The sequence below is a fragment of the Poecile atricapillus genome, chromosome 11 (genome assembly GCF_030490865.1).
Source record: "Poecile atricapillus isolate bPoeAtr1 chromosome 11, bPoeAtr1.hap1, whole genome shotgun sequence".
Taxonomy (NCBI): domain Eukaryota; kingdom Metazoa; phylum Chordata; class Aves; order Passeriformes; family Paridae; genus Poecile; species Poecile atricapillus.
The window spans coordinates 717511-745382 of NC_081259.1; the positions used below are offsets into that span (position 1 = coordinate 717511).

A 27872-nucleotide genomic window follows, 5' to 3' on the forward strand; every position below is an offset into this window, starting at 1 on the left:
GCCCTGCTGCAGTGGGGCTCTGGCTGTGTTAATTCTCCTAAACCTGCCCTTTCCCCCGCAGAACGAAGACGTCCGGCCTCACATCAGAGACAGATTTCGCTTGCATGATTTGCTACCCCCCGATTAAAGCCTTTGCTCTCACTGCCGAGGGGAGGAAATGCAGGACCCTGTTGGACTAATACAAAACATTGCCATTACTGTTGAAATTTTGCATTTTTGTACCCCGTCTTGCTTTTCTTATCTTTGGTGCCCAACAGTGATCAAGGGTTACAGAAAGAGACTTTCTACACCTGAGGTTGCCGCCATCAGTACAATCCAGTACCCGCAGTAGGGAGGCTAGAACAGAAAAGTCTTTAGAACTAGTGCAACTCCAAGGAAATTTTTTATGTACAGGACATCTGCAGTTTATAAAGAAAATTCTGTTTCTGCCACCAGCAGTCTGACCTGTAGAAACACAGGATTTTATGATACAACAGAGATTGAAAATGGACTCGGATTTTCTCTCTGTTCGGTGCTCTAAGTGGGTTTGTAGCCACTTTTCTGTTACTTTTAAGATTCTCATTTCAACAGGAATGGCCAGTAAAAGTTGTTTTATTTTTCCTGTTAAGGTTTATAACCTTTTTACATTTTTGACCTGTATTAGATTAGAATTTCATTATGCATTCCTTTTAGTTGAGGCGCTTCATAGTTTTTCTGGAAATAGCCAAATTTTATTAGTTTTTTATTAAACAGTTGGCTGGCCGTTTCCCTGCTTTGTCTGCCTGCATCCTGTATATTTGTTTAAAAATATTCTCTAGTTTTAGCCCACGTAAGTTTCATTTAGAAAGAAAAAAGAAAAAGAAAAAAAAAAAAAAAAACACCCAACAAAACCCCCCCACATTTATATATATATTTTTTTTTTCTGTAATATTCTACTGTAGTCGAAACCTTTTCAAAAAAATCAAGAGACTGGCTAGATAAGACGAAGATAAGAATTACTAATATTGGGAATATCCCAGCCCATTGGGATGGCACGTCCTCTGGACACAGCACGGCTGGCAGTGGCACCACATGGACAAGGAATACCTCAGCCTCTGCTGTGCCTGGGGCAGGACGAGCGTGCTGCTGGCCACGGGGCTCCTGTGACACTCCTGTGACACTCCTGTGACACTCCTGTGACACTCCTGCTCGTGAGCAGCCTCTCCTGGCAGGGTTCCCTCTGCCCAGCCCAGGGCAGAGCCCGCAGCTGATGCTCTCCTCCCCTGGGGTCCCGCAGGCTTCTTGTGGAAGGCAGAATCCGTACGAGTTAGGAAGCTTTGCCTCTCGACTGCATCACCACGCCACAGGCTCGGACTGGTTTTGTGTAAAAGATGTCACAGAACGGCACTTTTTCTAAAGAGAAGTTTGCTATTTTGTATGCTTGATAAGAAAGTACAGTATTGGAAATTAAAGGTGGACAGCTGATAATTGAAAAGTATGTCAATTAATTTTTTATGTATATTACCTGTTTACTTGTACAATTTTATTGTACAAATTACATGCAGCTTCATTTTCAAATGAGTCCTTAAAATAAGGAAAATCTTTTTAGCAAAACATTTAATTTTTGTATTTTTGATTTTAAAAGGCATGAGTTATGTCAACTTTTTCCAGTGTATTAATGAAGATTTTAACTTTTCATCAGGTTGAGTGTTTTCTTACTATATTATCTGTTGTGTATGTAGCTAGCACATGGTGTCACTGAACTGTTAAAACTTAGCATGTAGAGCAAGCCTGTTTTGTGGAAAATCCTTATTCATTAAAAACAAAATCATCATGGCAGATTTTCTGCAAAAAAAGTGAAAACATTTGCAATTCAGAATACTGATTTTTTTTGTATTTAAAGAAAGGTATTTTGCTTGCAGGAAAGAAATACTACAGATTCATTTTAATGAGAATCTTTTAAATGTATTTATCTTTAGGGCATCCGGGCATCTTTACGCTGTTTGTCTTATGTCTTTATTGAAATAAAATGTACAGAACATTACCTTTCCATCTGCTTGGTGCAGCGGTGTCCCCTGGGCAGCTGATGGATGGATGGATGGATGGATGGATGGACGCTGGAAGGGGCAGCGTGTGGAGCTGCCCTTGCTCTGCAGCCGTTCCTCGCTCCTTCCTTGCCCAGCTCTGCTCCGGGGGTCTCGGTTCCGCGGTGAAGCTTTGCTAACGGGGGATTCCCCCCAGCTCCTCTTCCTCCTCACACAGCTGCTGTAAAATTCACCCAGCTGCCAGAACGAGCCCAGCTTTAGCTCCTGGCCTTTTCCAGCCGTAACGGGACGTTCACCTGTTCCAATAAAATCCTTATCCCCAGCTCCTCTGTGGCTCCAGCCCTTCCAAAAGCGCTTCTGGAGCTGAGGAAACCAAAGGAGTGTTGCACTTTCCAGCTGTGTCTGTGTTGTGCCTGTCAGATCCACGAGGGAAACCCGAATGTAAACGAGGGGATGTAGTTCTGCATGGATGCACAACGGGACTGACAGAGATTGCTTAGTAAACATATTAAATATTCATATTTTCCTGTGCTGCAATCACTGGTGTTTATCACTGAACCACCAGAGTGGTTCTGCCTCCTGCAAACCTTCCTGCTGTGAAGCAGAGTTCTCATCCACAGGTTTTATTTCTGTCGTGCTCATCTCGAGGGGCAGTTCCCTGTTCCCGTGCCGAGGTCTGGGTCAGGCTGTGTCCCCAGAACCGTCCCCGTGCCCGGGAGAGGCTGAGCCAGGTGTGAGCGTGGCCTGTGTCCCCCTGAGCATCGTGCAGCTGGATCAGCGATTCCCGCTCCGTGTCGTCATGGAGAGCACCACGTCCTGTTCCCAGAGTCCTGAATGATTTCCTTGATGCTCTCTGCTGGGTTGTGGTGACCCGTTTCCCACGTCCCCGTGGATTCTGTTCCGTGTTGGAGCACCCTGGTTCTGGCAGCACACTCACCCCTCCCAGACCTTGGTGGCAGCTCCTGTTCACTCCTGCTTTCCCTGGAATGGCCCTCGCCTCGGTGTCCCTGCTTCCCCCACCTGGAGTCACTCCACCTGACATTCCTCACCGCTGGATGAAAATCCTCCAGCCCGAGTGTCCCCAGCCTGGATTGGGAATCTCCCAAACCATGAGCGGCAGCAGCCGAAGGCGTCACGGCAGAGACGGATCAGGTTTGGGAAGAGCCCTGAAATGTGGAACCAAACCCCACGGGGGTGCCAGGAGCTCTGCACAGCATCATCCCCTTCCTTCCCAACATCCCAGCTCCAGGGCTGGAGTGTCCAGGGCTGCTGGGGAGCACCGAGCCCCAGGGCGACACGGACCAGCAGGAGAGTTCTTGTTCTTGGTACTTGCAGAAATGTCATTGTACTGATGGGGCCAAATCTTGTAAAATACGATGGGAGGAGAAGTCCTGTGCTATGGATTTCTGTTTCTTCTGCAATCATTTCTAGTCTACAGAAGCACAAAGGTTTTATTAAATACTTACGCTCTGGATTCTGTTTTTATCATTTTTAGCTGATATCATCCTTCACTGAGCCTCGGTTTTCTGTAAGTCAAGACATTGCTCCTGTCAGTTTTCAGCCTTGAAGTGGAAGAAACCGTGTCTGTTTTATTGTCAAGGAAAAATTTAAATGTTCTGTGTAAACCCTTAGAATTCCAAATTACATATTCCAGTATTAACATATTCCAAATTACTGCACAGTTCCTGGCAGTTTTTTGATTTATCCCCACAGCACCCTGAGCCCATGAAACTGTGTAGACTTGGTGAGGACGTAGTTTGTGACATTGTTTGATCCACAGGTATAGCTCTGTTATTATTTACATTGTCTGGTAAATGGAGAACAGGAAAAGGAGGATAAATTTGGAAGTCTCTGTTTTTCCTTTGTGTTTTTCCTAGGCACAGTGATTTACACAGGCGTTTACCGAGATCGTTCATTTGTTATATGAAAGACACGTTCTGAATTTATTATCTTCATGCAGAATCTCTCCTCCTTTTCCTCGCACCGGGATTCTGCCAGGAATGGGGAGCTGCCAGTGCAGAGGTGACCGATTCCAGCTGTCCTCGGTTCCCTGCTGCAGGACCGAGGGGGAACAAGACCCTGGCGTGGGGAGAGCCGAGCGTGGCGTGCCCGGAGCCTGCCGGAGCCCGGGAGTGCCGAACCGGGCCCGGTGCCTGTGATCTGGCTGAGCCCGGGAGTGCCGAACCGGCCCCGGTACCTGTGATCCGGCTGAGCCCGGGAGTGCCAAACCGGGCCCGGTGTCTGTGATCCGGCTGAGCCCGGGAGTACCGAACCGGGCCCAGTGCCTCGGCTCCGGCTGAGCCCGGGAGTGCTGAACCGGGCCCGGTACCTGTGATCCGGCTGAGCCCGGGAGTGCCGAACCGGGCCCGGTACCTGTGATCCGGCTGAGCCCGGGAGTGCCGAACCGGCCCCGGTACCTGTGATCCGGCTGAGCCCGGGAGTGCCGAACCGGGCCCGGTACCTGTGATCTGCCGGAGCCCGGGAGTGCCGAACCGGGCCCGGTGTCTGTGATCCGGCTGAGCCCGGCAGTGCCGAACCGGGCCCGGTACTGTGATCCGGCTGAGCCCGGGAGTGCCGAACCGGGCCCGGTACCTGTGATCCGGCTGAGCCCGGCAGTGCCGAACCGGGCCCGGTGCCTGTGATCTGCCGGAGCCCGGGAGTGCCGAACCGGGCCCGGTACCTGTGATCCGGCTGAGCCCGGGAGTGCCGAACCGGGCCCGGTACCTGTGATCCGGCTGAGCCCGGGAGTGCCGAACCGGGCCCGGTGTCTCGGCTCCGCTCCCGGGCTGTGCTTGCGGCGGGGCCGGGGCGGCGCCCGTGGCTGCGGCCCCGCGATAGCGCCGGGCGGGCGGGGCAGCGGGACGGGATCGCAGTGCCGATACCGAAACCGTTCCTGCCCCCGGTTCTGATCCCGTTCCCGGTTCTGATCCCGACCCCGGTTCTGATCCCGTTCCCGGTTCTGATCCCGACCCCGGTTCTGATCCCGTTCCCGTTCCCGATCCCGTTCCCGTTCCCATTCCCGGTTCTGATCCCGATCCCGTTCCCGATCCCGTTCCCGATCCCGTTCCCGTTCCCATTCCCGTTCCCATTCCCGGTTCTGATCCCGATCCCGTTCCCGTTCCCGGTTCTGATCCCGTTCCCGATCCCGTTCCCGATCCCGTTCCCGGTTCTGATCCCGTTCCCGATCCCGTTCCCGTTCCCGTTTCCGGTTCTGATCCCGTTCCCGTTCCCGTTCCCGATCCCGTTCCCGATCCCGTTCCCGTTCCCGATCCCGTTCCCGGTTCTGATCCCGATCCCGTTCCCGATCCCGTTCCCATTCCCGGTTCTGATCCCGTTCCCGTTCCCGTTCCCGGTTCTGATCCCGATCCCGTTCCCGATCCCGTTCCCGTTCCCGGTTCTGATCCCGTTCCCGTTCCCGTTCCCGATCCCGTTCCCGTTCCCGGTTCTGATCCCGTTCCCGATCCCGTTCCCGGTTCTGATCCCGATCCCGTTCCCGTTCCCGTTCCCGATCCCGTTCCCGTTCCCGTTCCCGTTCCCGATCCCGTTCCCGTTCCCGATCCCGATCCCGATCCCGATCCCGATCCCGATCCCGTTCCCGTTCCCGTTCCCGTTCCCGTTCCCGATCCCGTTCCCGTTCCCGTTCCCGATCCCGTTCCCGATCCCGATCCCGATCCCGTTCCCGATCCCGTTCCCGTTCCCGTTCCCGTTCCCGTTCCCGCGCTCTCAGGCCCCGCCCCTGTGGGCGTGTCCGTGGGCGGGGCGGGGTCACCCGGCTCTGTCCCGTCGTGCCCCGCGCGGCGCTGCCGGCGGCCGCGGTCGGGGCAAGATGGCGGCGGAGGCGGCGGACTCGTGGGGTGGGTGCGGCGGGGCCGCGGGGCCCGGGGCGAGCGGGGGCTCCCCCGCGCCGCTCCCCGCCCCTCACCCGCGCTCCTCTCCCCACAGACGCCGACAGCTTCGAGGTGGTGGAGCCGGTGGCGAAGCGGCTGGTGCCGGGGGTGGCCGGGGACCGCTGGGCCGGCGAGGATGAGGAGGACGACGTGAAGGTGCGGCCGGGCGGGCCCCGCCGCGTCCCGCGCTGCGGCGGCTCCGGGGCCCGCTGTGGGGCGGCGGGGGCGGGCGGGCCGCTGCCATATGGCGGCCGAGTGCGGGGCCGGGCCGGGGGCGAGGGGCCCGGGCGGGTTCCGCGGAGCCGGGCCGGGCTCGGTGGGGCCGGGCCGGACACGCCGGGGGTTCCGTGGGCTCCGGGCTCGGGCTCGGCGGCGGCTCCGGGGTCGGTGACGGTGACAAGTCCAAGTGCCAAGAGAGCCTGAGCTGTCCCTGCGCCGAGCCGGTGTCGCTGCCTTGGGACCTGCAGGGCAGGAAGGGTCAGACAGACAGACAGACAGACAGACAGACAGACAGACTGGGGCATCCACCTGCTGCTTCCCAGCTGCTTCCCAGCCTTTCGAGCGCTTTCCCCTCGCTCCCCGCAGCCTCTGGGGCCCTGAGCTGTGAGTGGGGCGCGCTGGGTGAGGCGTCAGGACGGCTCTCACCAAGGCAGGGCTGTGTTAGTGCCTCTGCTGCTCACCAGAAGCTTCTGTGCTCTGCCAGCGCGTCCTTTCCCCCTGATCTGCCGCTTCTCCGCACGCCACGGGCCGGGATCTTGCCGTGTTTCAGCGTGGTGTCTGCTCCGGAGTGCCAATAAAGCCTGGATCAGCATTCCCGGTGCTGCTGGAGGCAGAGCTCCCTCAAGGGCCGTTTGCTCCTGCCCGGCTCCAGCTGCCCTCGGCACGGTGCTGGTGCCACAGAAAGCTCCGTTTGCTCCGTGCTCGTGAGGATAATGCAAAGGGATGCCAGGGAGTGCACAAGGAACACACCAGATGGGTGTCAAGGCCAGGCTGGACAGGGCTTGGGGCAGCCTGGGCTGGTGGGAGGTGTCCCTGCCCACGGCTCAGGGTGGAATTGGGTGCTCTCTGAGGTCCCTTCACAGCCAAACCATCCCGGGATTCTCTGAGTAGAATAAGGCAACTAAAAAAGACCTTTTTGTTTCCTCCAGCCCTGGGACATTGTAACACTGGGTGAGGACTCAGGGTTGGTTTTGAGGACACTGTTACCAGAACCTCTGAAAAGCACCAGGAGTTTTTATTTGGGCTCAGGTGGAGTTCTTCCCATGAGCAGTACAGAAAAAGTAGTTCATGTGCTCTTAAAAACCCTGAAGTTAGCAAATTCCTGTGATTCTGTGTGTAATTTTCCTTCTTAAACTAATTAGTTGCCACAGCCCAGTGTCCCAAGTGTCACTTTAGAGCAGCAGGACAAGGACAGGTGTGTGAACAGCAGCTCCAGGCGCTGGGAATGAGTGTGGACAGCGTGGAAGTGACACAGGTGTGTGTGACTGACACTGACACAGGTGTGTGTGACTGACACTGACACAGGTGTGTGTGACTGACACAGACACAGGTGTGTGTGTGTGAGATTGACAGGTGTGTGACTGACACAGGGCTGTGTGTGACTTGACACTGACACAGGGCTGTGTGTGACTGACACAGGTGTGTGACTGACACTGACACAGGGCTGTGTGTGACTGACACAGGGCTGTGTGTGACTGACACAGGTGTGTGACTGACACTGACACAGGGCTGTGTGTGACTGACACAGGGCTGTGTGTGACTGACACAGGTGTGTGACTGACACTGACACAGGGCTGTGTGTGACTGACACAGGGCTGTGTGTGACTGACACAGGTGTGTGACTGACACTGACACAGGGGTGTGACTGACACAGGGGGGTGTGTGTGTGACTGACACAGGGGTGTGACTGACACAGGTGTGTGTGTGACTGACACAGGTGTGTGACTGACACAGGGGTGTGACTGACACAGGGGTGTGTGTGTGTGACTGACCCAGGGGTGTGACTGACACAGGTGAGTGACTGACACAGGGGTGTGTGTGTGAGATTGACAGGTGTGTGCAGACACCTGTAGCTCAGACTGTCTGTGACATTTGCTTTTCCTCCTTCCTTAGGAAGTGAGAGGCTTTCCTGCTGGATAGAAAAGTGTCCAGGAGAGCTGGACCAGAGCGGTTCTCAGAGAGCTGAGGGCTCTCTGCCTGTTTAATAAAGGAGCAAATATTTCCCACGTGGAATCCTGGGATGGTTTGGGTTTAAGGGACCTTAAAGCCCATCCAGTGCCACCCCTGCCATGACAGGGACACCTCCCACTGCTCCAAGCCCCGTCCAGCCTGGCCTTGGTCACTCCCAGGGATCCAGGGGCAGCCACAGCTTCTCTGGGAATTCCATCCCAGCCCCTCACCATCCTCCCAGGGAACAATTCCTGCCCAATTTCTCATCCATCCCTGCCCTCTGACACTGGGAACACATTTTACATCTTACACTAAGGATGTAGCTGCTTAACTGTTTCCAAGGGATTATGGATTTAGTGCCAGAGCTGCATCTAGAGAGGATCCAGCAGAGAAAGGTGTTTTATTTTGGTTTATTTTCCTTTGATTTGCTCTTCCTGCCAGATTCCCAAATCCCTCTGGATGCCTCAGTGCGAGGGCCCACGGTGGCGAGTTCCCCACGTGAGGGAAGTGACGTGGGCTGGAGTAGCAGCATGAGCTGTTTTCTGGCCATGGCTTTCTTAAGGCATCTCGCATTTTGGAAGGTGCTTTGTGTCTGCAGATCTGTGTTTTGGAAGGTTTTTTAGTAATGAACTTGCAGTACCTGTTAATTTGGGAAACGTCAACTTCCCGGGTTTAAAATTAGCACCTTTGGTAACAGAACTCCTCTCAGTGTTCCCCAGCACATGTTTCCCAGAAGCCAGGCCTCCTGCCAAGGGATTTTCATCTATTGACTCAGGGCTGGCACAGCCAGAGCGGGGCAGTGCCCAGCCCCTGCCACCTCCCAGCCTGGCTGTGGGGAGGATGTTCTGGAGCCCTGGTGTAGTCCAGGATGTGGGAACAGTGTTGAAATGCTGTGCAGTAAAGGTGTTCTCTGGGAATTACTGTATCACTGCAAGGACACGGCACTGAGGCAGCTGCCTCTTCCTCCAGGAGAGCTCCCTGGGTTTATAGAGCAGGCCTGGCTGGCAGGATGGGGTCAGGGCACATCTCGTGGTGTGCAGTCCTTGCCCACGTGCCCTCTGTGAAGTCTCCAGGTGTCCCAGTGCCATGGATGAACCCCTCATGGCCAGGCTGCCCTTCCTCTGCACTTTGCATCTGACTGCCAGCCTGGCCAGGCCGGGGCTGAGGCAGCTCCTCAGTGCTGAGTGGAGCTATTGAAGCAGTGGGTGTAACAAACTTAATTAGATGTGAGCTAAAATAATGCTGCTCCAAATTCAAGTCAGCTCCGTGGAATGTGGCAGGGAAGCCGAGTCCCCTGCAGGTGCCAATTATCCGGGGTGAGCTGGCGCAGGGACTCGGGTGTCTCCTTGCCTGGGTCAGCACATCCCTGCACCCCTGCCTCTGCTGCAGCCTCCCAGAAAACCCCTGCAGCCACGGGAATGCTTTTCCCAGCACAGGAGAGGGTCCCTGGGTGCTGAGGGAGAGAGCAGCCTGTGCTGGTCTAACTCATCTTCAGTGTCTCACAACAGCAGAAATGAGAATAAAGTCCTGGGCATGGGGGTGCTGTTTGACTGCTTGTGACCTGGCTGTTGTAATTATTGACACAAGCTGGCTGTTTGACCAAAACCTGCCTTTTTCATGGTAAGAACTGGCCCCAGCCAGCGCAGACAGCTCCAAAAAGCCCTGAGGTACAGCTGCCATGGCTCCCTCACTCTGACAGCAGATCAGTGGCACTGTGGGCACTGGAAGAGGTCACAGGTATCTGTAAAAGAATCAAAACTGTTTTGCAGGATAACTGGGATGATGAGGAGGAAGAGGAGGAGGTGAAGGAGACAGAGGTAAAACAAGGTGAGATTTAAGGCTCTGTCAGCACGGGAACAGCCTCTGGGTGTGTGTGAGGATCAAACCTGAGCAGGGCTGGGTTTAGTTTAGTCCCAGGAGCTGAGCTCGGTGCCTTCCCTTGTGGCTGTGGTTGTGGGGGGGGAGAAAAAAATCACCAGACCTGTGAGAGCTGCGTTTGTTGTTCCACTTTTTACAGAACCGAAAGTCTCGGAAAAAAAGAAAATAGCAGAAAAAATCAAAGAAAAAGAAAAGCTACAGAAGAAAAAGCAAGAGGAGCTTAAAAAAAGGGTAACTCCTGGTTTCTTTCTGGGTCACAGAAAATTCAGAGGGCGGGTTTGATTTGGTTTTTTGGAGGTTGGGCAAGATCTGAAAAGGTCTCGATTCATCTGATAAACCAAACTTCGGTCTTGTACGTGATCCCATCTGGGGCTGGGAGCTTTAATTCCCGTATAATTTAACCAGTGATTGGATCAGTGTTACCCAGCTCCTTTGTGTGATGGAACAGGCAGCAGTGGGAGTTGGGTGTTTCTTCCCATTCCTTGTGAAATGCACAATCTGTTGAGACTCCAGGGAGTTTTCCATGTGCCCTGAGTCGAGGCAGCAGTGGGTGATTGAGTGGCTCTGGAGAAGGCAGCGTGTCTTCAGCGTGCCACCCTCTCCCTCTGTGCTGTCCCTGCAGTTAGAGGCACCCGAGGAGCAGAAGGAGCTCACACCAGAAGAACAGTTGGCAGACAAACTACGGCTAAAGAAGTTACAGGAGGAGTCGGACCTGGAGCTGGCAAAGGAAACCTTTGGTGAGTTAAAGCAGCAGGAAATCAACCCCTGGCACCTGTGGGACCCTGCAGAGCACCAGCAGGGTTTGGCTCCCAGCACTCAGAGCTCGTGGCACTGAGAACAAAGAAGTGGCAAAGATGCTGATGCACAGCAGCATTCCTCAAACATGGAAGCGTTTCCTTGGTGGTGGTGAATGATTCAGCTCATTGCTCAGGGGAGGCTGTGCTCAGTGAGTTGTCACAGAGCACAGTGCTTGGGGGGTGTGCACTGGGTACAGCTGCAGAGAACCAGCTGAGTTCTGGTTTATTCGAGGGAAGAAGGGGTTTCCTGGTGCAGGTTGTCCAGAGAACAGGAATAGCTGGGTCAAATTACTGAGTTTGACTCATCTTTGGTGGACAGAGACTTTGGACAAGGGTGTGGAGTGACAGAACAAGGGAGAACAGCTTTCCACTGACAGAGGGCACTGTTAGATGGGATATTGGGAAGGAATTGTTCCTTGTGAGGGGATGAGGCCCTGGCACAGGGTGCACAGAGAAGCTGTGGCTGCCCCTAAATCCCTGGAAGTGCCCAAGATGGTGTTGGATGGACTTGGAGCAACCTGGGATTGTGGAAGGTGTCCCTGCCCTGACAGAGTGGCACTGGAGGTGCTTTAATGTCCCTTCCAATCCAACCCATTCAGGGATTCTATGAAGTGACTGAGTTTTGCAGCAAACTTCCTTCCTTCCTGTAAGGCCAGGGATGGGCCCTGGCTGCCGGGGGAGCTCCCCTTTCAGGGCTCACAGCTCACCTTCTCTGCCTGTCCCTGCAGGTGTAAATAGCACTTGTGGAATAGATGCCATGAATCCCTCTTCAAAAGATGACTTCACGGAATTTGGGAAGCTCCTCAAGGAGAAAATCACACAGTACGAGAAGTCCTTACATTACGCCGGGTTTTTGGAAGCGTTGCTTCGGGACATCTGTATTTCCTGTAAGTCCAGACAGCCCCAGCTCTGCTGCCAGAGCTGTGCTGGAGCTGAACTCAGTGCTCAGAGGGGATGGCTCTGGCAGTTTGTGCTAAATGAAGCACTGACCTGGTTCCATTCCCACAAACTCCAGCAAGGGTCCTCTCCTCGTGCAAGAGCTGCTCTTGCTGCACATCATCTAAAAAGTGTAAATTTTTATGCTGATCTAAACCATGTGTGTATTTATTGAAACCATTTCTAAAATAGAGTAAATTCTCTGGGGCAGATAATTTGAGTACCTCATTTGGAGGGAAACCATTGCAAAATCGAGTTCATGTAATTCTGGATCTGCAGATTAACTGTTCTGGAATTCAGCATGTCACTATACAGAGATGAAGTAATTGAAGCTCCTTTTCCCAGGGTCCTGGTGGCTGGAGCAGTGGCTGGGAAGGTTCCCTGTCCTGTGTTGTCCTTCAGTGGGGGTAACTCGATCCCAGCAGAGCTGGGCACATCCATCCTCCCAGCTGGCAGCTTCCATCTCACAGGGATTCCAGAGCTCCCAACAGGAGGGTCTCCAGTCTCTTCCACCATTTATTGATAAACATCCTAATTCCTTGTTAATCCAGTGCTCCTTTTGATACATTTTACTGTATTTTACTGTCTCCACATTTTCCTGTTCAAATGTCTCAGTAAGACTCTTGTGCTCAGGAACTTTATTTGCAAGTTTTACCCTCTACAATGCTCAGGCTTCCAAGGAACCAGCTGGAATCCTTGTTGGGATTGTAAGGACCAGAACCACCTACTCTGTGTTCTGCTGATTTAAATCAAGTAATTGCCCATAGCTACACTAATGCTTATTTCTAGTTTTAGAGTCTGTGGATGTTATTTAACTGCCTTATAAGAACAACATTGATAAGGAATATTTTTTTTCCCTTTTTTTTTCCCCTGATGCAGTGGAGGTGGATGATTTGAAAAAGATCACAAACACCCTGACAGTATTATGCAGTGAAAAACAAAAACAAGAGAAGGTAAGAGTGGGGCTGTTCCTCCCAGCCCCTGCCTGGGGCTCCCCTGCATTTATTAGTTACTTGTTGAGAGTCCAGGGGAAATAGGATGAAGGCAAAAGGCGGGCAGGGCTGTGGTGCAGGGAGCTGGGGACACCTGAACACTCACAGCTTCCCGAGAAGAGAAATGTGTGGGGTGGAAACCGCTCAGTGCCACGGGGCTGACCCTGGCCGGGGCAGTGCAGAGCTCTGGGCCTGTCCAAATAACCATCCTCATCCTCTTGGCACAGAATAAAGCCAAAAAGAAGAAAAAAGGTGTTGTGCCTGGTGGGGGGCTGAAGGCGACGATGAAAGACGACCTGGCCGACTACGGCGGCTACGACGGCGAGTACGTACAAGACTTTGAAGACTTCATGTGACATTTATCTCCCTTCTGTTGTCTTTCTGTTGCCCATAATCCCTTAAACATGTAGCACAACCTTTCTTCCTCTAAATTCTGCCAAATGCTACAATCAGAATTGCAGTATCTGTGTGCTGGGGGCTGGAGGTGCCGGGAGGAAGCTCCGGGCCGGGGTGGAATGGAAAAGGTCTGTAAATCGCAGTTAAAAACCCAAAATTCTGATAATGGGCACTGCTGCTATTTATAGCAACAGCCACTAAATTGGGAAGGAATTGGAACAAGGTGAAGGATTGTAACCAGCACAGCTCCATGACATGGCCTTAACTGTCCCTGCTCCAGGGCCAGGGCTGAGCACGAGCAGTTTGCAGCAAGGGCAGGGTGTGCACGTAGAGTTCCAGTCGCTTTGTCTTGAGTTAGAGCTTGAGGATTTCAGTATTTTGGGAAGGGAACTGCTAACTTCAGTGTGGAATACTGCACCTGGGAGTGTGGCCCCTGGGACAGCCACTACTCCAGAGCCTGACACCTGAACAGCGCCTGGTGGGGCAGAGCAAGGCAAAACCCACTTGTGTCTCCAGGATGAAGTTTAGTTCCATTCATTTAAATTTCTACTAATGCAGCTGTCTGGGTTGGGTGTTCTTTAACAGTTAATTAAGGGGTTAAGTGTAAAAGAAAAAACCAAACCACACAAAATCCTTGGGGCTCTCCTGGGTTGTGGTGGGTCTCTCACGACTCGGCCGTTTTCTTTCATTAAAAACCAAACTTGCTTAGCAAACTGCAGCAGTTCCTACAGTTGGGCAAATTGTTATGTTAACAATTACAACATCTGCAATGTTTTATAAAGCAACTAATTTAATAAAAATCACTATTGAGGACTTCACCAGGCTGGCCTTGGAGCAGTTCTTTTGGGGCCTGACAGGAAAAATACCTGAAATGGGAGAGATGCAGAGCTGAGCTGTGCTGGGGGATGTGCCCACAGCTTGGGCATGGAAAGGAATTTCTATTTCATAACTGTAAAAATACATTTGCACTTGATTATTTCTTTTACTCCAAGACAGCAGAATTAGGAATGTGCTGTTTAAAGCTGTACAAAACTTTAGAGATCAGATTTGACTCACAGAACACATTATTCTACTGGGTACCTGAAACCTTCACTGCTTCTGCTTGTTCCAGCCCCTTTCCCTGGACATTCTGCACATCTGTTTCAGGCTCCTTGGGCACAGTTCCTGGGGTTCTCCAGGATTTAAAGAGCTGCTGGATCTCTGCTTCACCCCCCACCCGGGCCAGTCAGTGTTTGCTGGTGACTCAAGTAATTTATAAACAGATTTATTATACAAAACACAATTTTAGGTTAACAGTTTCAGCATTTTAAATATTTACAACCCTGTCCATTTTTCTGGAGTAATTTTTGCAGAGCAGCAGCGCCCTGGGAGCAGGTCACTGATAAAATCTGTGTCAATCAGCACTGACCCTGCGCTCGTCTCCCAGCTGGAATGTGGCTGGAATTCAGTTGGATAAGAGGTCATTGAGGCAGCAGCCAGTCTGAGGGTCCTTCAGCAGGGAGTTCACCACGTCATAGAACTTGTGGTCGTAGGCCAGCCTGTAGTAGGTGTAGATGTCCTCACAGTGGGTGAGGAACCGCTTCAGGTTCCTCAGGGCAGCCTCAGCAGGGGGGTGCTGCTGGACCCTGCAGCAACAGCACATGGAACTGAGGCACAGAAGCTTCCCAGGGCCCTGAGACTTGCTCTGGGCCTGCAAGAATGACATTTTCAACAAGAGGTTGTACTCAACACCTACATTTGAACCTCCTGGTTGTTTATTTGATCTGATTCATTTCAAAGATTTGCTCTGGCCAGCCCTGAGCTCCCTCCTTGTCCAGCTCAAGGACAAGGCTGGATCAGAGTGACTTCCATGCTGTGCTCAGGAACCAAACCGACCAACAAATCCTTCCCTGGCAGGGTGGGCAGCCCTGGCACAGTGCCCAGAGCAGCTGGGGCTGTCCCTCGATCCCTGGGATGTCCCAGGCCAGGCTGGACAGGGCTGGGAGTACCTGGGCCAGTGGGAGGTGTCCCTGCCATGGCAGGGGTGACACTGGCTGGGCTTTAAGGTCCCTTCCCACCCAAACCATTCTGGAATTCTATCTCAAGTCTGCTGTATGAAACCTTCCCCTGGAACAGGTTGAACAGTTTAATAACCCTTTCCTCCTGCCCCTCTCAGGGCCTGCAGTTTTCCCCCTGACCCTCACTCACCTCTTGGCCACCTCCTCGAACAGGCTGGGCCGCAGTGGCCGCTGCTGCTTGAACTCCTCCAGGTACACAAAGTCACCCCTGGTGATCACCTGCTGGAACAGAACCTCAGCCCAGTCCGGCAGGAACTCGTAGGCCTCGGCCACGATGGCTGCCTGCAGGGAGAGCAGGAACAGGGATTGCACAGAACATTCCACACACAACTGGGATCTTCAGTTTGAGGCACCCCTTGCTGCTGTTGAGAGCAGCTGTGAAATACAGGGTAACAAAGCACTGTGAACAACCTTCCTCAGCCCCTGAGCAGGGTCACCTCCCACTGCCCCAGGCTGCTCCAAACCCATCCAGCCTGGCCTGGGACATTCCAGGGATCCAGGGGCAGCCCCAGCTGCTCTGGGCACCTGTGCCAGGGCCTCCCCACCCTGCCAGGGAACAATTCCTGCCCAGTATCCCATCCAGCCCTGCCCCCTGGCACTGGGAGCCATTCTCTGGGTCCTGCTCCTCCATCCCACGTATCCCACAGGATACAAGGTCGGGGTAACAGCCACGGGACACAGAGGACAGGAGGAGGAGCTGGGGCACTGCAGTGACACAGTCACACCCCCCAGAAGGACCCCAGCTCACCTGGTAGAACCTGGGCAGGGCCAGGATGGCTCCAGGCAGGTCCTGCCTTCCCAGGTTGATGATCCTGGTGCTCTGGCCCAAGGCCAGGAAGTGCAGCTGCAGCGTGATGAGCCGCGTCAGGCGGCGGCAGCGCAGCGCCTGCCGCACACACGAGTCCTGCAACACAGCAGTGAGAGCTGCAGGGCAGCCTGGACACAGCCCTGAGAGCAGCAGCCCTGCAACACAGCAGTGAGAGCTGCAGGGCAGCCTGGACACAGCCCTGAGAGCAGCAGCCCTGCAACACAGCAGTGAGAGCTGCAGGGCAGCCTGGACACAGCCCTGAGAGCAGCAGTCCTGCAACACAGCAGTGAGAGCTGCAGGGCAGCCTGGACACAGCCCTGAGAGCAGCAGCCCTGCAACACAGCAGTGAGAGCTGCAGGGCAGCCTGGACACAGCCCTGAGAGCAGCAGTCCTGCAACACAGCAGTGAGAGCTGCAGGGCAGCCTGGACACAGCCCTGAGAGCAGCTCAGGCTCTGCAGTGACTGAGAGCACTGCAGCCTCCTGTTCATCGTATCCCATGAGCCTTAAACAAAGCTTCACTCCCACAAATACTTCCATCATTATTGCACTTGGCTTTAAATACTTCATTTGTTCTATCCTTGCTAATTAAGCTCACGGTCCCTGCTCTGACAGTGGGGAACCCACCTGTAGCCCCAGGGGTTAAAGCTGAGCACATTCAGCTACAGCCATGCTGCAGAGACAGAGCCAGGAGCCTGCACGCCCTCCCTGGGGCAGCTCTGTGTGTTCTCCCAGCCCAGCCCACTCCTCACGAGCTCCCAGCACTGCCCACAAATCCTTCTGTTCCATCTCACTTTACCTTGGAGTAACTTTCTGCTGCATCAATGAAGAGAGTCAGAGCTTTCAGCAGCAGCTTCTTTAAATTTGCAACGTCCTGAAGAGACTCCTCTGAAACAGAAAAAGGAGGAATAACCATTTATTCATAAAGGTGACAAGTTACAAAACTCCCTGGTGTTGTCTCAGAAAGCACCAACAAACTGAGCCATAACTGATGAATTAAAACAGCAGGAAGGAACACACTGCCTGTTCAGCTGATGGATCAAAGCTTTGCTAGAGCCTGGACGAGTGATTTGAGACTGGAAAGAAACCCCAAGCACAGGTTTGTGGCAGATCCCAGCACTGACCATGGGCAGATCGATTCAGGAATCCCCTGGCACAGCTCCTGCTGTCGCTGCTGCTGCAGCAGGGGCTGCCCAGGCCACAGAGCTCAGCCCGTGGGTGCCACACACAGAGCCCAGAACTTCACAGGAGCCCTGCAAACCCAGCTGGGTCTGTCCCTGCTCCAGGGGAGCCACGGGGGCAGTGTCACATCAGGAGAGAGCCCTAAATCCCACCCTCTGCAAACACCTCCCCTCCCTGGCTCCCCGCTCACCCCAGGGCCGGCACTCGATGAGTTTGAGCTGGGTGGAGGCAGCAGCCTCGTGGTTCTGGCCAATCTCCCTGCACATGCTGAAGCACAGCGCGATCATGTTGTGCTTCTCGCTGTCCCCGGGCCGGCAGCGCTTGGTGTAGTCCAGCAGCGCCGCCTTCAGCGTCCCGCTCTGGGCACACAGGACACACCGAGCACGGCTCTCACCTCCTCCTGCACCCAGCATCTCCCAAAGTGCACCCCAAAACCCAACAGCAGCCTCACACCCGCCCAGCCAGGTACCGAAACCTGCCACCCGACACAAATGTCAAAACCTGACCTTTCTTTGTGACTTAAACAAAGCTATGAGGATTTATGATTTTTTAAAGCCCCCGTGAAACTTTAACTGCAAATAAAGCAGGATGTGAAAACACCGACAATGCCAAGTTTAAGTTTCAATGCTGCACTCGTAGCCCTCAACTAATTAGTAAAAAACAGTTCAACTAAAATGAGAATAAACCCCAGCATTAATTTACTTCTGTGAAAGCTGACTCTCAATTCCTGCACTCAGGAACTCAAATGCCCAGACAATTTCACCCTGTGCTTCTGATGCAGCCACACAATTCCCTGCACGTTTGTCCCTCACGTACCGGGTCCAGTTTCTTCCTCATGAGCACCTCGAAGTAGTGTTTGTGGTGCAGCAGCTCGAAGATGTAGGTCATCTCATTGTACCTGCCAATGCCGGTCAGCAGCCGCACCTGGGGGCAGCCAGGGCACGTCAGGAGCTCCCCAGGCACAGCAGCTGCAGCCATTCCCTTGGAGCCACGGGGGGACTCCCAACCCAGCCCAAACTGCATCAATTCAGCACAGAAAAACGGGCAGGGAGGCTTTCAGCACTGACCCCGCACCACTGGGCACGTCCCAGGCTCCAGGAGCTCCTTCAGGATGCCAAAGAGCCCCTTCCCTACAGAGCAGCATTTCCCCAGCAGCTGAATCACCTGTGTACAGGTACAGCCCCACTGCCCTGCCCCACAGCCCTGCCCCACAGGTACAGCCCCACAGGTACAGCCCCACAGGTACAGCCCCACTGCCCTGCCCCACAGGTACAGCCCTACAGGCACAGCCCTACAGGTACAGCCCCACTGCCCCACAGCCCTGCCCCACAGGTACAGCCCTGCCCTACAGAGCAGCATTTCCCCAGCAGCTGAATCACCTGTGTACAGGTACTGCCCCACTGCCCTGCCCCACAGGTACAGCCCCACAGCAGGTACAGCCCCACTGCCCTGCCCCACAGGCACTGCCCCACAGGTACAGCCCCACAGGTACAGCCCCACTGCCCTGCCCCACAGCCCCACAGCCCTGCCCCACAGCCCCACTGCCCAGCCCCACAGGTACAGCCCCACAGGTACAGCCCCACAGGTACAGCCCCACTGCCCAGCCCCACAGGTACAGCCCTACAGGTACAGCCCTGCCCTACAGAGCAGCATTTCCCCAGCAGCTGTTTCACCTGTGTACAGGTACAGCTCCACTGCCCTGCCCCACAGGTACAGCCCCACAGGTACAGCCCCACAGGTACAGCCCCACACGTACAGCCCCACACGTACAGCCCCACAGGTACAGCCCCACAGCCCAGCCCCACAGGTACAGCCCCACAGGTACAGCCCCACAGCCCTGCCCCACAGCCCTGCCCCACAGGCACAGCCCCACTGCCCCACTGCCCTGCCCCACAGGTACAGCCCCACAGGTACAGCCCCACAGGTACAGCCCCACAGGCACTGCCCCACAGGCACTGCCCCACAGCCCCACAGCCCTGCCCCACAGCCCTGCCCCACAGCCCCACTGCCCAGCCCCACAAGCACTCACCACCAGCCCATACTCCTCCCTGGGAGCCAGGTGCTCCTCGGTGAGCAGCCGAGCCGCCTGCAGCACGCGTGTGATCCCCTCCATGTGGCACGTCAGGCTGAAGCAGCTGTGGGCCAGGATCAGCAGCTCTGTGACTGGAGAGCAGAAGAATTCTGCTATTTCAGTTGAAAGGGCTGAGGAAGTGAATTACTGCCTCTCTCCAGAAGAGAAAACACAAAGCACAGAAAGCACAGAACTTGCAGCCTCCTCCAGGAGAAGCTGACAAATGTGTAACACATCATCGCTGCGCTGCCTGCCAGCTCTGTGCTTGCAAAAGGAAGTTTTGCTTTTGGGTTTGAAAAATCCCTAACTGTGATGAATATGAACAAAGTCACAATGCCCCTTCTCAAACAAACCACCACGACAGCTCAGGTCACTCCCTGACTGCATTTCCCACCTCCTGCTCAGCACAGAAATCTGAATTTTGTTCAGATAATAACCTCCCTACGCAATGCCCTTATCTACTGTGCATATCCTCAGCCCTACAAATGGAATATCAAACTTGAGATCAGCAGCAGAGCTCCCTTTGAGCTGTGAGTTTAAGCCAACAATGCCACAGTAGTTACACACAGGTTACACCAGGTAGGATTTGCCATGTACTCACTGCAGGACAGCTCCCCACAGGGGACAGAGGAGATTTTATCCAGTAACTTCATCCCAACCAAGGTGTGATCCTGGCACAGCTTGGCAAGCTGCAGGAGTGCCTGGCTCTCCACTGCAGGGTTCCAAACCTGCTTCTGCCCTGTGGCCAGAGAGAGAATTCTGTCACCACTGCTCATTATGCAGGAGAGAACTCCTATTATTGTTTATCATTAATTAACAACCCCCAAACAAACCAATCTGACATCATCCAGACTGACTGAGGTCTTGGGACTATAATCCTAAAGACACTTCGGGTGTTACTGCTTAAATTTAACAATCAGAAAATACTTTTTTGCCAGTTCAAATCAATAAAATCCTACTGGACAGCCATACAGCTGCCCCTCATTTCCCAAAGGAAAAAAAGAAAGGGAAAACCTTTTGTCATGCTTTACACAGTGAAATGCACATGATATTCCCAAGACAGATCATGTGGGGCAGCAAAGACCACTGTTAAAAATCCTTTTTTTAAAAAAAATATTAAATTTACGTCCATAAAAATACAACCTTAACTACTGCAACACCACACTGGACACAGGAGCAACTACATATGAACATTTGTACAGAACTTTACATCAGGCAGGCATTGCTCACAGGGCAGAGCTGCTCAGACACCCCTGGCTGTGCTGAGCTCTCAGGGACCAAAGCCCAGGTGTGTCCCCACCTTTTCCCTGTGCCGAGGCCAGCAGCTCCTGGGTGATCTGCTGTGCCAGCAGTGGTGCCACAGTGGCAGGGGACAGCCCCTGGCAGGTGATGAAGGCCTGGGCTCTGCGGCTGCGCTCCGGCCCCCGCCGGGCCAGGATGGCCCCCAGCACCTCCCGCGGCTCCCGCGCCGACACCTCCCCAAAGGAACAGCTCAGCTCCTGCAGGAACACCCAAAATCCCACTCAGAGCATCCCCCACCAACACCTCCCCAAAGGAACAGCTCAGCTCCTGCAGGAACACCCAAAATCCCACTCAGAGCATCCCCCACCAACACCTCCCCAAAGGAACAGCTCAGCTCCTGCAGGAACACCCAAAAGGAAGCGGGCAGGGTGAACAGACCTGCTGGGGAGGCTGTGGAAAGGCCACCAGACAGAGCTGAGCTCTGAGCTGGGCTGGGCTCAGAGCAGGGTCTGGCCAGGCTGACATTCCAGCTCACCCACACCATGCCCAGGCCCCTCTGGCCTTTTTCCACACAAAGGGTTGGAATTTCACCCTCTGCAGCCCCTCCAGGCCCCTGCTGAGGACCTTCCCCAGGCCCAGCCTTACCTTGGAGAGCTCGTAGAGGCACAGCACCTGCCGGCAGTAGCCCCTGCCATGGACACACTCCTCTGCCAGAGCCTTCAGCGCTGCCACCACGGCATCGTCCCCACTCGGGGTCCCCAGAGGGGTCCACTCCTCCAGGCTGGATGCTGGAAACAAAAAAACATCAATTCCTATCTCGTGAAGGCACACAGCTCCCTTAGACCTGGGCCAAGCTCCCCAAATCTGCAGCAACTGTGTGACACTTGCTCATTCTTTGAAAACCGAGCTCTTGACACCTTGATCTTTTAAATTTAACATTTGTTTCAATGTAACAGAACACCCCAGTAATATCTCAGATATAAAATTTCTAAGCATTAGATTGAATGAGGGTTCTGCAGCCTTCCCAGTGGGTTAGGATTCATTTATACTCTTCTGTCTATTCAGCTTTACACATCAGTATGAGAAAGGGATGTTCCAGCTGAAACTCACTCAGAGTTCACAGACATGCAGAGAACTTAACAGACAGACATTCTCAGCCTTAGCCTTGCTATTAAACAAGAAACACTAAACCCTTCAGAATGCAGAAGCGTCAGGAAAGCATATTAATTAATAGCTAATTAATTAATTAGCTGCTTCAGCTACAGAAGAACAAAGTTAGTAGAGTGTGTTTTCTAAAGGCAGGAGCAGGGCTGAGGCCCAGTGCTGCTTTAGTGGGCCAGAATTGAGAGCAAAGGTACCAAAGGGGAGGTTGGGGATCTGTGGCAGCTGTTCACAGAACACCCTGCCCGAAGCACACCGGGCTTCCAACTGCTGTCACCACAGCACTCAGGAACCGGGGAGAGAAACCAGGCAGAGCCAGATTTCTGCAGCAGTTTCGGGGAGAGGCAAAGAGAGGGGAGGCAGGGCAGAGAGTCACTCACTGCTGGGGGCTCCGCTCGCCTCGGCTGTCCCGGCTCTGGCCGCCAGCAGGGCCCGCACCTCGGGCTGCAGCTGCTCCAGCCCGGCCTCCCCCGAGGCCAGCGCCCTGCAGTGCAGCACCAGCGACACGTCCCGGGGCCACAGCTGGAAATACTGACACACTCGGGCGGCCTCGGCCACGCTGCCCTCGTCCAGCAGGGCTCCCAGCAGCGCGGCCAGCGCCGCTCGCTCCGCGGGGCTCAGGGGCTGCCGGGGCTCCGGGCCCTGCCGGGGCTCCGGGCCCTGCCGGGGCTCCGGGACCTGCCGGGGCTCCAGGGCCTGCCGGGGCTCCGGGACCTGCCGGGGCTCCCCGGGCTCCAGGGCCTGCCGGGGCTCCCCGGGCCCCAGAGCCTGCCGGGGCTCCAGGGCCTGCCGGGGCTCCCCGGGCTCCGGGACCTGCCGGGGCTCCGGGGCCTGCCGGGGCTCCCCGGGCTCCAGAGCCTGCCGGGGCTCCCCGAGTCCCTGCCGGGGCTCTCCGGGCCCCAGTCCCTGCCGGGGCTCCCCGGGCTCCAGGGCCTGCCGGGGCTCCGGGACCTGCCGGGGTTCCAGACCCTTCCGGGGCTCCCCGGGCCCCAGGGCCTGCCGGGGCTCCGGGACCTGCCGGGGCTCCCCGGGCCCCAGAGCCTGCCGGGGCTCCCCGAGTCCCTGCCGGGGCTCCCCGGGCTCCAGGGCCTGCCGGGGCTCCGGGACCTGCCGGGGCTCCCCGGGTCCCAGGGCCTGCAGGCCGCGGGGCCCGGCCGCCCTCAGCGCCGGCAGCTGTGCGAAGGAGAAGCTCCGGGCCAGGCTGGCGAAGGGCAGCTCCCGGCCCGGCCCGCACGGAGCCTGCCCCGAGCCCTCGGCCGGCAGCGCTCGCTCGGCCACGCGGCACTGCCAGATCCGCTTCTCCAGCTCCTGCAGCTCCGGCACCGCCGCCTCGGGCTCCTCCAGCGCCAGCCAGTGCCCGGCCAGCGTCAGCAGCAGCTGCCTCTCCCCCAGGCCGGCTCTGTGCTCCTGAGCCGGCCATTCCCACACGCTGTTGGCCTGCTCCAGGAAGAACGCCGCTGCGGCTCGGCTGCAGACGGAATGTTTGCTGAAGGTGTCGTTGCACTTTTTCCAGAAGTCAGCTCTTGTCTGGGGGTGATGCCACTGTCCAGTGTCTCTTAAATGATGTAGATCTCTCAGAACCTGTAAAAGCCACAGAGGTTTATCACAATTATCTTTCCAAGCAAGAAAACTCCAGCTGACACAGGATGGCCAGCACTGAAACACTGGATTTAGATAACTGCCCCAATATGCAACAAGGCACAGAATTGGCTTGGGTTGGAAGGGACCTTAAAGATCATCTACTTCCACCCCCTGATAGACAAACCTGTCTGTTTTTCTCCCCAAATAAAACTGATTGTATTGGAATAAAAACAGTAAGAGAATAAGGAGAGTTGTCCTGAACCATGCAGCCAGAGTGTTTGGTGCACTTGCATTTAAAATAAAAAATTACTTAACAAAGAATTAACGTTTCAGGAAGGCTGAGAAGCTGCATGCCCAATGCTGGCAGCAGCAGGAAGAAGAGGTGACTGTCACTAACTGTACCTCGTGTGTGACAACGCTGTCCACGGGCAGCTCAGCCAGGGCTGCCACCTCCCGAGCCAGGCTGAACATTCCTTTCTCCTGCAGCTGCTGCAGAATGGAGCTGCACTCCCCCTGGAAAGCCTGCAGGCTGCAGGAGGTCAGGATGGAGCGGCTGATGGAGATGGAGGAGCCCCTCAGAGCCTCACTGAGGGCACACAGCCTCTTCACGTGGGCACCTGGGTTAAAGAGAACAGCTCAGGAGAGCTGAGCCCCGGGGGAGGCTGAGCTTCCCTCAGGATTCAGCCCTGCCAGAGGGGCTGGGCTCCACGGTGTCCTCACCATCCAGCAGGAGGTTCTCTGTGGCAGCCAGGAGCTGCAGGAGCTTGCCCAGCTCGTAGTCGGTGCGGCTCTGCTGCAGCATCAGCTCCAGCAGGAACAGCGCCTGCGACCGCAGCCACGGCCCCGGCACCTCGGGGGCCGCCCCTGCCGCGGCTCCCAGCTGTGGGAAACAAGGGGACAAGGCTCAGGGAGTCCCTTTCCATGGGAACATGGCCCTGCAGAATTAATGAACTGCTGGACAAACAGTCCCTGCCGCTGTCCAAGCACATCTGCTGGTGAAGGGAAAGGGAACTGAGCTGCTGAGGTGCAGGAAGGAAATCCACTCATGACAGGGAATGTTAGTTAGCAGCATACTCAGGGAACCAGAAAAGTGGGATGGAAAGAATTGTTCAAACCTCTGCACTGAGAGACAAGGAGCAGGCTGTGAAAACTCTCAGCCCAGCTGCTAAATCCCAGCAATGACATTTAGAGAAAATCCGTGTCCTTACTTCTGTGAGGCTTTCCTGAAATTTCTCCAGTTTGGTTTTAGCTTCGTTGTACTTTTTACAGTTCATGCACAGTTCATACATCTCCAGGATGTGCAGCAAAGGGGAATCCTTTAAGACACAAAAAACCAGATGATAAATTCCCAAAAGTACCTCAATAAATAAATCATACTTTAAAAAAATCATCTATTATTTCATTCAATAAATGTAGAATTTGTTTCCTCAGCAGCAGAACAATGAAGTTTTAATTTATTAAAATTGCATGCAAGGTTGATGTAGGATCTACAAATCTGTGACAACTGGAAGAACTTCTAATTTGTCTGGGAATTTCAGTGGACAGCCAGGTTATCCTTGGCACAAAGCAAGACAGAAGGGGATTTACAGGCCCAGGAGGTGTGAGACACATCAAATATACCCTGAAACCACATTCCCTCACCTTCAAAAAGAGCTGGAAGCCAGGAGGTGTGAGACACATCAAATACACCCTGAAACCACATTCCCTCACCTTCAAAAAGAGCTGGAAGCCATTGAGAAGTGTTTTGCTCTTTTGCTTCCTCAGGAGGACTCTCCAGATGGCAGCGAGGTCCTGCAGGTCCCACTGGGGACTCCCTGCCAGGCTCTGGGTGTGGGCAGTGGCCTCAGCCCTGGTGGCACCATCCACAGAAGTGATGATCCACACACAGAGGCAGGAGATGAGGTTGGCATCCTGCAAGTGCCAGAAGGATGGGTTTATAGCCCAGCTGCCCGCTGGAAGGGGTCCCACAGGAGCAGCAGCAGGTTTGGGCAGGTGCAGGGAGCAGGCCCAGCTCCTGCTGTCTCCTCAAACAGGGAACTCACGGGGCAGCAGGCTGCCAGCACGCTGAGGATGGGCGCCTGTGCCCGCAGCCCCTCTGCCAGCAGGTGCCAGCAGGGGCTGGGCTCCTCCTGGCACTGCAGCAGCATCTGGAACACGCTCCCTGCACGGGCAGCCTCAGCACACAGCAGCTTGCCCAGGGCCAGCAGCAGGTGGTCTCGTACCACGGGAGGAAAATCCTGCAGGAGGGGAACCACCTGTTGGGGAAAAGCACCAAAACCTCGTCAGGCTCAGAGGAGAGGGCAGGAGGGTGGAAGCACTGAATGCACAAAGACAAAACACTCTTCAAATTTGGTTCTTAGAACAGCTTTGGAGACCCAGAGAGGAAAATGGGTTCTGTAGGTGTGAATTATTCTAATGAAAGATTGAAGCTCATCCTTTTCCACAAAGCTCAAATGTCTCCTAGAGAGCCTCAGCTCTGTTCTCTCTTGTAGGGCAGCAACAGAGCATGAAAAGGGTCTACTTTAATAGTTACAGATTCTTCAAAACAACAAGGAGATCCAAGATAAAATCCTAGGCCTGCTGAGCATCATCTTACCTGGAATTACCCAGTTAGCTTCCTCACATGGCTTTTCCCAATTGCTTTTATGGGAGTATTTTATTCATTTTTAAATCACGTTCCAAACCAAAGGTGGAAAAATTGGATTCTCAAAAGTTTAAGTATCTTTACCAAGAAATCAATTTGAGTTTTGAAAGGAAAGATGAGTGGCTTTATTATAACTTACACTGAACATCTGGCAGCTCTTCAATTAAAAAAAGCAGTAACTGCTTGAGTTTAAATTTATTTGGCAAGTGTAGCTGCAAGGGAAGGGCTTGCACAGCCCAAGGGTTTCAATATCCCAAGAGAACCAAAGCCCAGGAACTGCTGAGGCCCCTGTTGTCTCGACACTGGGATATCCTCTTGCTACAAGACTCAGTTTAATGCACCCACAGCTCACCTGGGCTGGCTGGTGGCCGTGGAGCTGGGTCTGGACGAGGAACTGCAGCCACTCGTTGGATTTGGCACATTCCCTCAGGAAGGACGTGCTCAGCTCCAGGTTATGGACTTTGCAGAACTGCATGACCAAGGACCACTGCCTTCTGGAGTCACTGGATGTCCTGCAGGGAGTTCAGAGAGCTTCAGCTGCCATGAGCTGCAGTATCTGCAGCAGATGTTCAGGTGTGAAGTGACCCTGTGACCCTGCACACAGCCCTGGGAGCTGCCACCGAGGCAGGCACTGTCCTGTCCTGTCCTGTCCTGGCCTCTTTGCTGTGCCCTGACACACAAACACCAGTGAGCAGCCAGTGCTCAGCTCCCCTTCCCCAGATAACCTCTCAAACCAGGCTGCTCTCACCTCTTCACTCCCTGCTGCTCAATGCCATCCCAGAAGGCCTCCTCCAAGGAGCTCAGAATTGCTGCTGCTGCTGCTTTTTCACCATCAGCCAACTTTGTAAACTTCTCAGCTGTTGAGGAGAAGACATTCCTGAGGTGCTGTTTGGGCTCAGAGCCAGGGCAGCGTTTCCAAGAGAACCAGTAGGTTCCTGGTTGGGAAAGCAGCCACCTGTGGCCCTAGAGTTAGAAATTCAACTTTCTGAAGTTATTTCTAGGATAAATTTAATTTCCCTACAGCTTTGAACACCTGATCTCCCTGCAGGTGTAAGACAGCTTTCAAAGAGGAGGGAGAAAGGAGATTTGGCATTTGTTTAACTCTGTGGAACATTATTACAACACCAGGCTGAACCTCACTAATATCAGCTTTAGCAGCTGCTGGACAGTGTGTGTTAGCTCCTGATACAGCTGTATCACTCCTCCTGCCTTACCCCACACCACAGGATCAACATGCACCTTCAAAATTAGTACAAAACCAGGAACAAAAGAACAGCAAAGTTCTCAGATGCTTTTACTGCACTGCTGAGCCAGCAGGCAGCACCTCTGCCCCCTCCCTGCTTCTCCTGCCCACTCCCCAGCAGCCAAAGGCTCCTCACCCAGGCTGTCCCTGTGGCTGTGATGAGAGGCCTCGCTGCGGGTCCTGTGGGTGATGATGATGGTGGCAGCTCTGAGATCCACACGCAGCCCCAGGCTGTCCAGCCCCAGCAGCTCCAGGAAGCACACACAGGCTGCTGCCACCGAGGGGACACCCAGGGAGGACAGGGCCACCAGCCGGGCCTCCTGTGCTGCCTGCTGGAGCCTGCAAGGAGCAGCACACACACACACACACACATGGAGCTGCAGCTCTGTGCTGCTCTGAACACCACAGCCAGCAGCCACAAACACAACCCTCAGCCACAGCTTTCATGTTGATAGAAAATGGGGGTGTGGGAATGAAGGCTCACACGTGACAAGCAGAGTTTGCAATTTAGTACATTTATCAAAAGCTAAAGGCAGTGGAATTGGTGTTAAAATTCACTGAACACCCCCTCAGCAGCTGAGGGCACAAAGAGATCTGCACATTTGCAGATTTCCAATCCACTGCAGCACCAGGAAGCCGAGTCTGACCTGCAGATGGTGCTAAGAGAAAAATGTACCCAAAGGGTTTTCCCACAGCAGCCACTGAAATAATCCTGTGTCCCTGACTGTCTGCTGAACCATGGCTTCACTCTACATTCATGTCTGCTTCCCTTTTTGCTCCAGTTTTACCTGTTTACACAAGAGAAACCCATCTGTGTGGAAATGATG

At 54.4% G+C, this 27872-nt stretch overlaps 3 protein-coding genes and 1 long non-coding RNA gene across 6 annotated transcripts in view; 3 read left to right on the plus strand and 1 right to left on the minus strand.

Moving 5' to 3' along the window:
- The window catches only part of CTDSPL2 (CTD small phosphatase like 2), a 29069-nt gene extending 27069 nt beyond the window's left edge, over positions 1 to 2000 (plus strand). Inside the window, exon 13 of one of the 2 annotated variants that reach the window (XM_058846483.1) lies at positions 62 to 2000. In XM_058846483.1, coding sequence (XP_058702466.1) covers positions 62 to 127 — 66 coding nt within the window. In that variant the 3' untranslated portion in view covers positions 128 to 2000. The remainder of the gene's footprint in view (positions 1 to 61) is intronic. The other variant, XM_058846484.1, reaches the window with a different exon arrangement.
- A 3729-nt stretch (positions 2001 to 5729) lies between these two features.
- On the plus strand, positions 5730 to 13876 carry EIF3J (eukaryotic translation initiation factor 3 subunit J). The gene is made up of 8 exons (XM_058846490.1): positions 5730 to 5857; positions 5946 to 6046; positions 9829 to 9886; positions 10077 to 10168; positions 10560 to 10674; positions 11463 to 11621; positions 12550 to 12623; positions 12890 to 13876. Exons 1-8 carry the CDS (start codon positions 5830 to 5832, stop codon positions 13016 to 13018), a joined length of 756 nt encoding a protein of 251 aa, XP_058702473.1. The 5' UTR covers positions 5730 to 5829; the 3' UTR covers positions 13019 to 13876.
- LOC131582905 (uncharacterized) lies at positions 6176 to 9822 on the plus strand. Of its 2 annotated transcripts, none has more exons than XR_009278408.1 (3): positions 6176 to 7368; positions 7724 to 7826; positions 7943 to 9822. It is a non-coding gene; the product is annotated as an uncharacterized LOC131582905 (long non-coding RNA). The 2 variants fall into 2 exon arrangements; XR_009278409.1 differs by lacking the exon at positions 6176 to 7368 and adding an exon at positions 7386 to 7462 and having other exon boundaries at positions 7747 to 7826.
- The window catches only part of SPG11 (SPG11 vesicle trafficking associated, spatacsin), a 28760-nt gene continuing 14311 nt past the window's right edge, over positions 13424 to 27872 (minus strand). The window contains exons 22-43 of the mRNA XM_058846477.1: positions 27182 to 27384; positions 26551 to 26659; positions 26155 to 26314; positions 25201 to 25413; positions 24869 to 25069; positions 24367 to 24474; positions 23879 to 24038; positions 23561 to 23775; positions 22685 to 23158; positions 22592 to 22618; positions 22391 to 22456; positions 21958 to 22291; positions 21062 to 21204; positions 20475 to 20673; positions 19776 to 19913; positions 19133 to 19266; positions 17920 to 18027; positions 17294 to 17462; positions 16721 to 16809; positions 15864 to 16019; positions 15246 to 15397; positions 13424 to 14683 (exon numbers count right to left, since the gene is read on the minus strand). Of these exons, the coding sequence (XP_058702460.1) occupies positions 14503 to 14683; positions 15246 to 15397; positions 15864 to 16019; positions 16721 to 16809; positions 17294 to 17462; positions 17920 to 18027; positions 19133 to 19266; positions 19776 to 19913; positions 20475 to 20673; positions 21062 to 21204; positions 21958 to 22291; positions 22391 to 22456; positions 22592 to 22618; positions 22685 to 23158; positions 23561 to 23775; positions 23879 to 24038; positions 24367 to 24474; positions 24869 to 25069; positions 25201 to 25413; positions 26155 to 26314; positions 26551 to 26659; positions 27182 to 27384 (3739 nt within the window). The 3' untranslated portion in view covers positions 13424 to 14502. The remainder of the gene's footprint in view (positions 14684 to 15245; positions 15398 to 15863; positions 16020 to 16720; positions 16810 to 17293; positions 17463 to 17919; positions 18028 to 19132; positions 19267 to 19775; positions 19914 to 20474; positions 20674 to 21061; positions 21205 to 21957; positions 22292 to 22390; positions 22457 to 22591; positions 22619 to 22684; positions 23159 to 23560; positions 23776 to 23878; positions 24039 to 24366; positions 24475 to 24868; positions 25070 to 25200; positions 25414 to 26154; positions 26315 to 26550; positions 26660 to 27181; positions 27385 to 27872) is intronic.

Excerpts from the sequence above, each read along its gene's own strand:
- EIF3J (XM_058846490.1), top strand. The coding sequence starts at position 5,830 with ATGGCGGCGGAGGCGGCGGACTCGTGGG. Across the intron at positions 6,047-9,828 it reads ATGAGGAGGACGACGTGAAG|GATAACTGGGATGATGAGGA; the intron begins GTGCGGCCGGGC and ends ACTGTTTTGCAG. Across the intron at positions 10,169-10,559 it reads AAGAGGAGCTTAAAAAAAGG|TTAGAGGCACCCGAGGAGCA; the intron begins GTAACTCCTGGT and ends CTGTCCCTGCAG.